At 33.9% G+C, this 15348-nt stretch overlaps 1 protein-coding gene and 1 non-coding gene across 2 annotated transcripts in view; one reads left to right on the top strand and one right to left on the bottom strand.

The window, feature by feature from the left end:
• LARP1B (La ribonucleoprotein 1B) overlaps positions 1–15348 on the top strand; it is a 94893-nt gene that overhangs the window by 14955 nt on the left and 64590 nt on the right. Inside the window, 3 exon segments of the mRNA XM_045552296.1 lie at positions 3783–3926; positions 4159–4324; positions 7640–7784. Coding sequence (XP_045408252.1) covers positions 3783–3926; positions 4159–4324; positions 7640–7784 — 455 coding nt within the window.
• LOC123638970 lies at positions 10603–10709 on the bottom strand. Its single transcript, XR_006735540.1, has one exon. It is a non-coding gene; the product is annotated as a U6 spliceosomal RNA (small nuclear RNA).

Here is a 15348-nt window from a genome sequence, read left to right as displayed (position 1 = left end):
TGTTCAAACCATCTCAGACTTGGCTAATGGGAGCCTCTTCTGGGTGGTTTCTGGGCCCTTTTTAAAACAAATTTACTGAGATATAAATTATATGTATTTAAATGTACTCATATTACTATCATCAACTCCAATCACTAATCTACTTACTGCTACCATAGGTTAGATTTATCTTTTCTAGAACTTCATGTAAATGAAACTATATAATATACATTCTATATATGTATCATTATATATATATGTCACGTTTTGCTAAGCATGACTTTTGGATTCATCTATTTTTTATTATTTATTTATTTTTTGAAGCGGTGAGGGGTTGTGAGGAGGGTTGCCTTGTTTGTTTTTATTGACAGTCTCTCTGTCCTGGGTAGAGTGCAGTGACGCCATTGCCATTGCAACCTCTGACTCCTGGGTGCTAAGCAATCCTTCTGCCTCAGTCTCCATGTAGCTGGGACTACAGGTGTGTGCTGCAAAGCCCAACTGTGGTTTTTTTTCCTTGTCTTTTTGGTAGAGATGGGGTCTCACTCTTACTGAAGCTAGTCTCGAACTCCTGAGCTCAAGCAGTCCTCCCACTTCATCCTCCCAGAGTGCTAGGATTACAGGTGTGAGCCACCGCGCCTGGCCTGGATTCATTTATATTGTTCCATTTATCAGTAGTTTCTACCTGTTTATTCCCGAGTAGTATTCTGTTGAATGGATGTATCCTTTTGTCCATTCATCTGTTGATTGATAATTGGCTTGTTAACAGTTTTTGGCTATCATGAGTCATGCTGCTATAGACATTTGTGTACAAGTCCTGTGGGGTCATGTTTGTTTCTCAAGTGAATAACTGAATTGCTAGGTCATATGGTAGCTGTATATTTAATACTATGTGAGACTGCCGAATTGTACCATTTTACATTCTCGTCAACAATGTTTCTTTCTTAGATCTTTGTTAGGTCCTATGTCTTGTGAAATTTCCCATATTTTGGATTGGGCTGATTTGTCATGATATTCTTTACCATGTTCCTTTATCATCTCTATAGATAGCTGGTAATAAGATCTAGAGGGTTGACTAGATTCAGGTTTATTTTTTTAGTAGGAATACTTGATAGTTTGTTTCCTAATATATCACAGCAGGAGAAATGAAATGGATGTTTCATTTTCAGTTGTGTTAAGATTGAGTTAGTTCAGGTGTCATTAGGCTGATTGATCCATTATAAAGTATCCCATCAGTCTTTCACTTAATGGTTTTACTTTTATTAAAAATCATTCCTCAGAAAATTATTTCAACAGGGTTTGCTCCAATTTCAGAAAGCAGAGGACAGGAGGGTATGTGGAAACAGTAGGATGAGCATTTGCTTTATAGTTTCCAGCTGAAATCTTTTAAGTCTAATAAAGCATGTTGTCCTATGAATGCATACGAAGGCCTAAGAAAATTTTAGACATAATGTTACCATTTAAAAATTTCTAGTATATTATGATAAACTTAAAAAGCTGAAAGAATTGTGCAGTGAATACCTGTTTAGTCACATCTAGATTTAATAATTTTCCTGTATTTAATTCATCCATATGCTGAATCATTTGAAAGCAGCTTGTCGATATCATGATACTTCATCACTGACATCCTAAGAAAATGCATCATCTAAGAAAATCAACACTAATTTCTTAATACCATCTAAAATCTAGTCAATAGTTATATTTTTCTCAATTGTGCTCAAGACATGACCTTAAAATTATAAAACTTAGCCAGGTATGGTGGCATGAACCTGTAGTCCCATCTACTCTGGAGGCTGAGGCAGGAGGATTACTTGAGCCCAGTAGTTTGAGGCTGTAGGGTACAATAATTGGGTCTGTGAATAGCCACTGCACTGCAGCCTGGGCAACACAGTGAGACCCCCATCTCTAAAAAAGAAATTTATTAAAACTTGTCTATAGAAAAATTAAGATACTTTTTGCCTTTTGTTCCATTGTTTCTCAGATGTCATTTTAAAGTTTTATTTTAAAAATAATGGATACTCATAATTAAACATTTTTTCTTATTAAATATTGAATATATAAGAAAAAATATGTAAAGTTGTAAAGAACAGCAATGTAATGAACACTGGAAACTTACCACCCTGTTTGAGAAATGTATGTTACTATTATCTTTAAATTTCCCTCTGTGCCTTCTGTAATTTCATTGTATTTGTCTACCTTTTCAGAAAAAATGAACTTGAATGTTTTGGGTTTTTCCATATTTTGAAATTACTGTGCGTTGACATTCCTTGGCAGGAATTTTTTTTTTTTTTTTTTTACTTAGTCTAATTTTCTTGGATTTATGCATCTTGGTTGTATTGCTGTAATTCATTCTCCACCTCTACCCCCACTCCCAAATGGATATTTGACTATTTGATAAAATCTGTTCTGTTTGTGGACATTTGGATTGTTTCTAGTTTTTTTGATATTAAAATACTACCAGGAACATTTTAATGCATATTTTCTAGTACACAAGTACAAGACGCTCTCTAGGGTAATTTTTTTCAGATTGTAAACTATAATCCATGAGTGGGTTAAGAAATCAGTATATTGGGTCATAATCAGGTTTTAAAAATGATCGAGTGCTTCACATAGTAAATTTTTATGATGCATGTTAAATTATGAAAATTTTTATAAATGTACTGTGTTATGATGTAAGACTTAACTTTAGAGTGAGGCAGAGATGTTTGAAAAAGACTGTTTTAAGATAAGCATCGAGGATAGAATTACAAAATCTGGGGCAATGTTTGTTCTCAATAGGGTTGAATTTTTTCCCCCTAGGGGACATTCTACATTGTCTGGAGATACTACTGCTTGTCACAGCTGGGGGATTAGGAGGGTGGTTAGTAGATGCTACTGGCATCTGTTGGGTAGAGATCATAGATAATGCTAAACATCCTATGGTACACAGGACAGCCCCCCACACCAGAGTCTAAAGTGCTAATGGTGAGAAACCTTGTCTCTATGATTTGCATATCTTCACATTTATTAGATTATTCCAAAATGATTTTCAAAGTGGATGTACCTGTTTTCACTCTCACTAACAGTGTACAAAATGTTCTACCTTTCTTTCCAACATTTGATATTGCAGACTTTAAAATGTTTGTTATACTTGGGTAGATTGAAGACTTTCGTTGTCTTAATTTGCATTTCTCATGGCCAGTGAGGCTGAGCACCATTTTCTATGTTTATTGGCCATCTGCATTTCTTCATTTGCTCTGCTTGTCTTTTAGGTGTTTTTCTTATTGAGTGCTTTTGTGTGTATGTGTTCATGTGTGTGTTTTGTGCATGAGAAAAACAGTATGAGTCCTTACATGTATTCTGGATATGATTTCTATATTTTGCTTCAGGTATCTTCTCCTAATTTGTTTTGTGTTTTCATTTCCTTTTTTCTTTAAAAGAAGTGTTGTTTACTAAAATAGAGCCATCCTTGAACGTTTTGTGAAAAGTATTTTTTAGGGGTTTTATATAGTGCAAACTCATCCTTGGAACTTCTTGAATCTTTAATAGTACAATCTTGGCAAAAGATCTCTTTATCTTTCTAATATGTTATTTTACTTGTTAGAATGTCTTCTTTTTATGCTAATACTTTTTGGGCCCTGTTTTATTCTAGAGACATTTCTGACAAGTTCCTATTGAATCTCTTAAGTTTGAACACATCTGAAGACTTCCTGGCTACTATCAATTAGTTACAAAGTGGGGGAGGGTGGTTACTATGCTTTCATAAAAATAATCCTGTTATTTTACTTGCAAATTGGAATATATAAAAATATTTTTATTTTTAAAAGGTTGGAGAAGAGATAGAGAAAAGAGAGATGATCAAGATGAAGTTTCCAGTGTGAGAAGCGAGGGTGGTAATATCCAAGGTTCCTTTAGAGGCCGAGGAAGAGGCCGAGGACGGGGAAGAGGACGAGGCAGAGGAAATCCTCGATGTATGACATGATTTTTTTGTTTTGTTAAGTTAGATGAACTTTGAAAAAAGTGAGCAAGCCCTGTTAGTTTTTCATATTGTCCTATATTATATTTTAACTAATTTTTTGGTCTGTCAATAAAGATAGTTTTAGGTTTGTTACTTCTTGATGTACTTCACTTTGGATTTTTCTTTATTTGTAGTAACTATTTTTTAATTTGTGATCACCTTTCTTTTTCTTTATTCACATCAAGTGAACTTTGATTATTCATATGGTTATCGAGAACATGGTGAAAGGACTGATCAACCATTTCAAACAGAACTTAATACCAGTATGATGTATTACTATGATGATGGTACAGGCGTACAGGTGTATCCTGTGGAAGAAGCATTGCTTAAAGAATATATTAAGCGTCAAATGTAAGTGGATGTCAGACGTAAGCAGATGGGATAGTAAAATCTGTAGCAATATCAAACTTTAATGTCATCAAGAGTGAATGTTATAATGCATTTTCTAAGCTATTTATTAGTAAAAGTTGGAGAATGTTAATATTTATTATTGTTTTAGGAAATATGAGCAAAATAGGTTAAGTATTTTTAAAAATTTTATATTTGGTTTATATTTATAGAAGTCTCCTGCTTTCTTTACTGTTTAGATATTTTTCTCCTTAAAGGACATTAGTTAAAATGTCATTGCATAATATGAGTAAATCTAGTAGACATAAGAATGTAAAACTTCTATATATATTTGAAATTGAACAAGTGAAATTTGGCTCATTATTTGCAAATAGATATGTATGTTAAAATTTACAAGTAAACATAAATGACAAATGGTGGTAGATATCTTTTGACTTTCTTTTTAGCAATTGTCTTCTGAATTCTAAGTTTGGTGTTTATTTTTTAAGTTCTTTCTTTGTGACACATATTAAAGGGGACTACCTAATCTTTTACTTCAGACTTCTTAGTCTAGTTTTCGTAGTAGTTGCTTTCTGGGTACTGAATGCGAAGTCAGGAGAGTATTAGTTCTTTGTCTTTAAGAAAAAAACCCTGTGCATATTAGTACTTTATATAGGGTATTTTGCATATTTATATAGTGTGTTTATATAGTGGTAAGAAAGAAATGTTCCCAAGTGATTTGCATAACCAATTTGCTAAAATTTGAATTCTTTTTCCTGTCCTTACAAAGTGAAGGAAAAGGGCTATTTTTGAAAGCGCCTAAGCATTTTCAAAACGTCTATCTTTAAGAAAGAAAATGGACCCTACTCTGTTACTAGAAAATAATTTCTTCATCAGCATCTGCCAGGCGCTTCATGGTAGATTTGATTGGCTTACAATGCAGAACAACTTGTTTATTTTGTTCTTGCTTCTTTTGTTACAGTTGATGCAAACACTGAAGAAAAGGGTCTTTTTATGGGCAGAAAGTGCCTGGCATGTGGCTGTCAACTTCATACCACTATTCCTGTCTTTTTTGTAACTCTTGCTGCCAGGTGCCTTCTGAGACCTGACAATGGACATGCAACTCCATGTCAGGAAAATCGGCCTCCATTGTGTTCATTCAAGTGAGGGAGGAGCAGAGCTACTTCAGTGTTGACAAAATTTTCTGATCATGCAGTGTAGAATCCAGAGCTTCTAAGGTAGGACATGATAATGTCCTCTAGAACACTGAGCAAAATGTCAGACATGGCATTGGTCATGCCTCCTTTTTTTTTTTTTGTTATTGCTTTAGCACTAGGGTTTTTGGCAAATGCTAGGAGAGCACCAGGTTTAAAGATGGCTTGTTTTTGTTACCATACTTTGATTAGTGGAGATTTGGCTTTGAGGCATCATGCTCTTGATTTTGTATTACTGGGTTTCTAATATATAGATAGGCTGATTGATTAGGATTTTGATTTTTCTTTTTGAGAAGTCACTTAAAGTTTTCTTACTCTTGTGGAAAAATGATGCTAAATGTATTTCAAAGTGAGAGGCTTAAATGCATTCAGAACAGTTGAGTTCTTTTTTCAAAATCATTTTTAGTGAAAATTTGTTTTTGATGACAGAATGTTAAAATTTTAAGATCTTGATTATTTCTAGCTGGGACAATCTCTCTTGGTATTCAGATTTAGAAATTGGTATGTTTCCAGCCCATTAGAAGTTTTAAAATATGTATACTCTAGGTAATAGGGTGATTTATGAATTTATTTAGATACTGTAGTTTTTACAAAGTACTACATTAAAAAGGCAGCTCATCATTGATCCAGGGAAGTTTGTATCTCAGCATCAAAGAACTTGTGACTAAATCAAATGTCTTAATGTCTGAAATTTTAGAATTTCAACGTGTGTGTTGTGGGCTTACCACATGCCTGACACTACGAATAGGGCTTTTGAGGTGTAACAACAATCAGAATGTTCCTTTCTTCAAGACTTACATTATTTTCTTCAGTGTTTAAGAAGAGTAAATGATTTTCTAGTGTTAGTAATCTCTGAAGAAGCTTTGCGTTCTGATAGTCAGAAATAACAGACTATAAAGGAAAATTTGGATGTCTATATTCTTAAAATCAGGTGATTTTTTTTTTTTCCCCCACCAGCAAGACGTAGGTCAAAACCAGTTTTCAGTTATAGGTGCCTAATTTTTTTAAAGTTAGAATTTGGCCTAATACTTAAAGAGTATCTTTAGTTACTAAATTTTACACCCAAAAATATGAGCTGGTTTGCTTTCTTGGAACTTGCCACTCATCTTTGAAAACTTTCTCTGTGATTTGGAAATACTGTAGGATTATTAAACCGTAGGTCATACCATCCTTGATGTCATGTATTTCTTTTGTTTTTTCCTACATTTTTTCCTATTTGTGTGGCTGTTTCTTTAAAATCCCGTTATCATTTTTCTATGTGGAGGCTATAATAGACACATTCATTTCTCAAAGGCTATTAAATGTATTCTGTATGTTTTGTATCTTGGGATTTGTAGTAATTGATCATGCTGACAGTTTATCCATTTACATTTCTCTTTGAAAAAATTTAAGTGGGTCTGTACTTTTCTAGAAAACAGATATCTAAGCCTTTTCTGTATTCTCCCACGTACCTCATAGTGTCATTGATATTCAGATTTATTCTGTTCATTCTTAATATCTTATAGCATGTTCATCAAAAAAGAGAAGAACTTGAATCATTCAAAAATATAATTGTGTTCCTGCCCATGTGTTCACTAAGTTTTTAACTAAGCATTGTGCTGGTTACCATGTCAGTACTTTGTCAGTTTAGAAAACAAACTATAAATTTGATAAAGGATACTTCTGGTATACCATTCTTCACAATGATTAGGAAAAAGTTGGAAGGCGCTATGCTGACATGTTTAGCTTTGTTATTTATTGTTTAAGTGAAGCAAGTAGAAGTGGCTTGGTAGTGAAAATTTTTGCTTAATTGACTCATTTTTTAAAAATCAATTATTGAACTATTTTAAAGTAAAATGAGCTGCTTAATTCTTTATACTTAGTGAAGCTGATCTAAATCAAAGTCAATATTAGTTTTTTTGGAAATAATGAGTATTTCATAGTTTTCTACTCGTGTATAAGAGAAATTATAATTCAGTAGGGTTTTTTGCTGTTATTTTTTACATTTACCCTGTCTATGTTGTATTAGACCTAGATGATATCATTAACAAAATTAAAATTTTTCATAGCAGTTGATGTGTAAGCAATAGACATTTTTATTTCCTACTGAATAAATGGATGAAATTTGTATTATTTTTCTTTTTAGTGAATATTACTTCAGTGTAGAAAACTTGGAACGGGACTTCTTTCTTCGGAGAAAGATGGATGAACAAGGTTTCTTGCCTATTTCCCTGGTTGCTGGTTTTCACCGTGTTCAGGCTCTCACTACAAACCTTAATCTCATCTTAGAGGTAATTATTAAATTTCTATTATAAACAGCAAAACAAATATAACTAAGAGATTAACCCAGGTACCAAATTATATTTTACAGCAACATGTCTCATTATGTGCCTACCATGTTCAGCTAGATAAACTACAGTATATTCCTTGGAGTCTGGGTAAAGGGGTTCCATTTCTATGCCTGTTGGGATATACACTGGCTCAAGATGAGGAGTCCTATAGTTCTAGAGGCTGGGATGTCCAAGGTTGAGGAGGCATATCTGGTGAGAACCTTCTTGCTGGTGAGGACTCTGAAGAATCCCAAGGTGCAGGGTGGTTCCCATGGTGAGGGAACTGAATATGTTAATGGACTCCATTTAAAAAACAATCTGTACTTTTCCCTCAATTTTCCTGTGAACCTAAAACTTCTCTTAAAAACAAAGTATTACAAAAAATTAAAAGAAAAAAACAAAAATAGACAATCTGTAATTGCCTAAGGCTCAAACAGCATCTCATGGTTTTTCTCTATTTTGTAAAACCTAAATAAATGTCTAACACTGGAAACCCATCAAATAATTGCTAATGATGTTACCACCTGTTTTAAACCTGATCCTTCAAACTTGAATCTTTTTGAGCATTCTTGGTCCTTTAAATTTATTCAGGTTGCTGTAAAATAGCATGTATTCCCATTTATTAAAATTTTGAGAATTTCTCATGTGCTACAGAACAGCTAATTTAAAAGTCTTTCCGTTTGTCATTTTACTGCTTTCATTAAATCTCTTGTCCTGTTTCTAGAAATGCTTTCAACATTTTTGGTTTTCTTTTTGTTTGCTACATATATAATCAAATTTACCCTGTATAGCCAGTTTATTTCCCTACACACAGCCCTTAGCAACTGCTGATCTGCTTTATGTCCCTATAATTTTGATTTCTCCAGAATATCGTATAAATAAATCTTAGAGGTTGTATTCTTTTGTTTCTGATTTCTTTCACTTAGCACAGTGCTTTTGAAATTCATCTATGTTGTTGCATGTGGCAGTAGTTCTTTCATATTGACGGCTAGTACTCCATAAGATGTACAGTTTATCCATTCATTTGTTGGTGGGCATTCAGATTGTTTTCAGTTTTTGGAGATTATGAGTAAAACATAAAGGTCTTTGTGTAGGCATATGTTTTTATTTCTGTTGGTTAAGTATCCAGGCTTGTGATCTCGAGAAAGTATAATAAGTATATATTTATCTTTATGAGAAACTGCCAACCTTTTGTTCAAACAGGCTTTACAATTTTGCATTTCCACCATTATGTGTGAAACTTGTTATTCCACAGCCTCATTGGCGCTTGACATTGTCAGTTTTTTGAGTAACAGATATATAGTAGTTTCCCATTGTGGTTTTAATTTGCATTTTCCTAGTAACTAATGCTGTTGAGCATCTTTTCATGGTCACCTATATACCTTATTTGTTCAATTGTCTGCTCAAATCTTTTGTCCATTTCTTAATTGAAGTGTTTTTTAAAAATTAATTATAAGAGTTCTTTATTCTGGATACAAGTGCTTTATGTGTATTTTACAAATATTTTTCCCCAGTCTTTGTCTTGTCTTTTCATTTTCTTAACAGGCTTCTTTGAATAGCAAGTTTTTGAACACATGCATGCTTTGTGTTTTAAAAACCAGCAATAGGAAAATCCAGGTTTTCAAAACAACATGAAATAATGATTTTTTGCTATGTGATTAATAATGCTTTATGAAAATAATTATTTCAACCAATGTCATTATTGCATTTGTTTATTTATAGGTAACTATTTTTCTTTTATTTCAAAATATTAAGGGGGTACAAATGTTTTAGGTTACGTGGATTGTTTCTGTAATGCTCGAGTCCTGGCTATAGGTGTGCCTATCACCCAAATAGTGTTCATTGTACCCATTAGGTAGGTTTTTGCTCCTTCCCTCCGTGCCCCTCCCCCCCACTGTTGATTTCCACTGAGTTTTACTTCCCTCTGTGCACATGTGTGCTCATCAGTTAGCTCCAATTTAATAGTGAGTACATAGTGGTGTTTGTCCATTCTTGAGATACTTCATTTAGGAGAATGATCTCCAGTTCCATCCAGATTATTGCAAAAGGTATTAATTCATCTTTTTTTAATGGCTGAGTGGTACTCCATGGTATACGTATACTACATTTTATTAATCCATGCATGAATTGATGGGCACTTGGGTTAAGTCCACATCTTTGCAATTGTAAATTGTGCTGCAATAAACATTCGAGTACCAGGTGTCTTTCTGATGAAAAGTCATCTTTTCCTTTGGGTAGATACCCGATAGTGGGATTGCGGGGTTGAATGGTAGGTCTACTTTTAGTTCTCTAAGGAATCTCCCTACTGTTTTCTGTAGAGGTTGTACTGATTTGCAGTCCTACCAACAGTGTATTAAGCATTCCTTTCTCTCTGCATCCATACCAGCATCCATGCCAGCAAGTCTATTGTTTTTGGACTTTTTAATAACTGGGGTAAGGTGATGTCTCATTGTGGTTTTAATTTGCATTTCCCTGATGATTAGTGACATTGAGCATTTTTTCATATGTTTCTTGGCCATTTGTCTGTTTTCTTTTGAGAAGCTTCTGTTCATGTTTTGCCCATTTTTTAATAGGGTTTTTGTTTTCTTGCTGATTTGGTTGAGTTCTTTGTAAATTCTGGATATTAGCCCCTTATCAGACGTGTAGCTTGCAAATATTTTCTCCCATTCTGTAGGTTGTCTGTTTGCTCTTTTGATTAGTTTCTTAGCTGTGCAGAAGCTTTTTAGTTTAATCAAACTCCATTTATTAATTTTTGTTGTTGCCATTGTGTTCCTGGTCAAAAATTATGGAATGCTTCATGAATTTGCATGACATCCTTGTGCAGGGGCCATGCTAATCTTCTCAGTATCATTCCATTTTTAGTGTATGTGCTGCCGAAGGAAGCACTGCGGATAACTATTTACATAAGTTTCTATACTGTAATCTAAAAACAACTTTTTTCTGCAAGGTTTATTCTTGGGTCAAAATATGACTATTATTGATAGTAGAATGAGGGTTTCTTCTTTTTTTTTTCTCGGAAATGGAGTCTTGCTGTGTCGCCCTGGGTAGAGTGCAGTGGCGCCATCACAGCTCTCTACAACCTCAGACTCCTGGGCTCAAGCGATCCTCCTACCTCAGCTTCCCAAGTAGCTGGAATTAATAGGCATATAGCATGACACCCAGCTAATTTTTCTATTTTTAGTTAGAGACAGGATCTCGCTCTTGCTCAGGCTGGTCTCAAACTCCTGAGCTCAAGCCTCCCGCCTCAGCCCACCAGAGTGCTAGGATTACAGGCATGAGCCACTGTGCCCAGTCAGAATGAGTTTATTAACTGCTGCCAGCATGCTGTAGCAAAAATCCAACTCAGCTGTCATTTTCTATGAAGTTATCGCCAGTTTTTCCCAGTCTCTCTGCATTTGTAGGAATCTGGTTGTAATTGCATTATTGTATGCTTCCTTTGTCTGTTTGTAGTCCTATTAAGTTCTTAAGCACAATTTTGAGATCACTGATTATCTGCTTCCAAACCTTTAGCAGTAAGTTAAGGAATGATTTTTAGAAGGAAGTTTTGGGTACAATGCTATTGTAGTTAGCGTTGATATATATATAGTAGCTGATGATACAGTAAGAAATAGTACCTTGTGAAAAGCGGAAACACATAAGCAATAGCAATTTAGAAGAGCAGAAGTCTGCATTCACATAACATTATTCACCTACCATTTGTAATAGTGAGAAAGGTATCCTTTTTCTAATAAGAAGGTAAGGCTTCATTAGGCTTTGCAATGTAAACATCAAGATCATGGACCTCAGAACATGTCACTTGTAGCTCTGTGACCTTGGGCAGTGTGTCCTGCAAGAGTAATATATACTTCCTAGGGTTGTCATGGGGATGAACTGTGGTAATGACAGTATCTGGCACATATATCAAGCTCTAAATAAGCATTTGCTATTACTGTTAGCCTCAAGGATATTTTTCTATTGATTACTGCTTTTATCTTCATTCATTTCATTTCTGTCAGCTTTTTCCCACATGCATTTGAATGTGCTCAAGTCTTTTCTTTCTTGAAAAAACTGTTAAGAGGAGTAAAATACTTCAGCTGACACTCATCTCTGTCCTGGTTGAGTATGTCTACGCAGCCAAACTTGTTGAATCTGTTTCTTCCCTCCCGTTTATTTTCTTTCAGCTTACTGCATTCTTGATTTCTTACCCATAACTGAAAGTTATGTGTCTTCCTTTTGTTAGATCCAGTTGATCCTAGTCCTGTAGCTTACCAGTTGTGTAACTGTGCAAGTTATTAATATTTAACCTCTTCATGCTTCAATTTTCTTGTTAAAGTAGGGCAAATAATACTTAGGCTATAATAGAGAAGGAGCATTGAGAGGAGTAATTAATATAATACTGGCCTTAGAAAGAACTGTCCCTGTTACTCTTATCTCAAACCTTATTTTCTAAATGGACTGAAATTGTGGTTTCTCAAAATTTGTGCTTCTTTCTTTTTATCTGCAGGTCTTTGCACATGCAAGTCATTCTCTAGCAGGCACTAAAGATGCAACATCTGTACAATGCTGTGTTCCAGCATTGGTAGTTATTCATAATAATAGGTCTATATCATTAGGAGAAGGATCAAAACTAATAGATAAAACCTCATGTATGGAAAAATATTCTTGTACATAGTAACTCATTGCTTAGGAGACTAGGATTAACAGGGCTTGGTTTTAATAAAATTATGTGTAGCTCTGTATTGTCTAGGTCTTTACCTTAATTTTGTGCATGGTATAGTTTCTGTATGATCCTTTAAAGGCCTGAATGATGAATCCTTCACTTCCTGTTCTATTTTCTTTTTAAATTTGTTGTTTTTGTAAATAGGGAATAAATTCCTTAAAATTCAAAATTCCTTATGGTACATAGTGAAAAACTTTCTTCCCATCTTTACCATCAGTGAATAAGTTACCTTCCTTGGTTGTAATCTGTGTTAGTTTTTTCTTGTATATTCCTCCTGAAATAGTTTATATAATCAAATGCTAGGATATTATACTACATACAGTGTTATCCCTCTTCCTCTTTAAAAATTTTTTTATAAAAAGAGGATCCTAAAAGCTCCTTCAATAGCTATACATAAAGAACTTTTGAATTTTCATCCTACAAGTTTTTCTTTAAATGTTTTCTTTTAAATTGAGGCTTAATTTATACACTGTATATTATAAATCATAAGATTACAGATGATGAATTTTTTCTTATGCATACACCTGTACAGCTGCCATCCAGATCAAGATATAGAACATTTTCAATACCCAAGCAAGCTCCCTTCTGAACCTTCTAGTCAGTACCACTGGTCTCCCCAAGGATAACTGCATTTCAGAGGTTTCTCAAATGTTTTTGAGCTTCACATAAATGGAGTTATGTGTTATGTACTCTTTATGTCTGTCTTTTTTCCTGACATTATTTCTGTGAGAATTATCCATGTTGTTGGTGTGTAGCAGTTGTTTATTTTCTATTTTAGGGTATTATTCCATTGAATAAATATAACACAATTTATTTTTCTGTGCTCCTATTGATAGACATAGTTGGATTTTTTTTTCCAGTTTGGGTCTCTGATGCTGCTATGAACATATTATTCCACATATTTTGGGGTGGACATAATAACCATCTGTTTTCCTGTGAAATTGGTGGGTAACAGGATATATATGCTTAGCTTTTATAGTTGCTGCTAAACATTTTTCTAAAGTATTGAACCAATTAAAACTACCACTGTTAAGAGTTTGACTTGCTCCATATTCCAGCCAACATTGACAGTCTTTCTTCACAAGTTTATTTTGAAAAATTTAAACACATAGGAAAGTTTCAAGTTGTATTTTTGGTTTTTTAGATTCACACATAGATAACACACTGTAAAACACAGTGATCTTAGGTATTTGGTGTGAGTTTTAAAAATTATTTTTCAAATAAGCCCCAACCCAAGTAAGATATATAGAATATTTCCATTATTCTAAAAACTTCATTCATATGGCCCTTTCCAGCCAATTCTATTTACCTTCTCCAGCCACTTTTCTGATTCTGATACCATAAATTAGTTTTGCCTGGTTTTGGCATTTGCGTAAATAGATTTCTTCTGCCTCCGAGTTCTTTTCGTTTCTAAAGTTTTTGAAATTCATCCATGTTGTTCTTTTCGTTTCTAAAGTTTTTGAAATTCATCCATGTTGTTGCATGATGTGGATGCTGGGCATAGTGTTTGCCACTGGGGTGTCATTGCTTCTTGGTCCTTTAGTTAATAAAAAGAGGAAAATATGTCAGGAAAAATATATAGATACCACTGATTTAAACCCATCACCATACGATTCTTCCCTTTCTCCATTCCCTATTTCATATGCCCTTCTCAAAGGCGTTCCTTTTAATAGCAATTCTAATCCTAATTTTAAAATAATGTCCAATTATGGAAAATATAACTTGATTAAGTAATGTAGAAATATTAAGGGCATACAAATGTAATGTTCTTAAAGTAATACATATATAGCATGTTCTCCAACTAAAATATAGTGTTTTAATTTTTATAAGTTAATAGAAATATAACTATGCATGTTGAGTTCTCATATGTATTTTATATGTATCTTAACTTCTAAAAGGTGATTACTCCTGAATTTCTGTTAGAAGTTAAAAAGTTAAAGCTTTTAATTTTAGTTTTTGAGACAGGGTTTTCACTCTGTCACTTAGAGTGGAATGCAGTGGTACAATCACAGCTCACTGCGACCTCCAACTTGTGGGCTCATGGGGTCCTCCTGACTTAGCCTCCTGAGTAGCTAGGACTACAGGTGTGCACCACCACACCTGGCTAATTTTTAAGTTTTTTGTAGAGATGGGTCTTGCTCTGTTGCTCAGGCTGGTCTTGAACTCCTGACCTCAAGTGATCCTCTTGCCTCAGCTTCTCAAAGTGCTGAGATTACAGGTGTGAGTCACTACCCCTGGCTTCATTTTGAAGAAATTTGGTCTAGTTTCATTTTATCCTTAAGTTATAGCACATTATTTGTGGGAGGTACCATAGCCTAATTGCTAAGACATTTAGTTGTAGACAAATAATGAATGGTTTGAATCCTGGTGTTCTCTCATTAGATCTGTGATATTTTATTAAGTTTATTTCTTTGAACCTCAGTTTCCTCATCTATAATATAGGGGTAATAACTCTTATGGGGGTGTTAGGAATTATGTGTGCATATAGTATTTATTACTCAATAATGGTAGTTATTACAATAATAACAAAATGCCTAAATTTTATTTGGTGATATTTTAAGGGAAGACAAAAGGAAATATGAAAGAGAAAAAGTTGACAATAAAGCTTAAATGATAGTAAAAGTCACTTCTAGTTGATGTAGTAATCCTTAAATGACTATTCTAATTTTGAAAATATAATCATCTGCAAATTAAGTCAGTGAGAAATCAGGATATTTGTTACTTTACAGAGGCAAATGCCTTTAAAAATTGTTCTTTGTAAATGGTTAATTTATGGATATTTTTAGAACCATTAACTACAAATCAGTCTGCCAATTTCAGATTTTA

The sequence above is a fragment of the Lemur catta genome, chromosome 5 (assembly GCF_020740605.2).
Source record: "Lemur catta isolate mLemCat1 chromosome 5, mLemCat1.pri, whole genome shotgun sequence".
In the NCBI taxonomy this organism is placed as follows: domain Eukaryota; kingdom Metazoa; phylum Chordata; class Mammalia; order Primates; family Lemuridae; genus Lemur; species Lemur catta.
The sequence above is the reverse complement of the archived record's forward strand: the minus strand, read 5'-3'. Positions and strand labels throughout refer to the sequence as shown.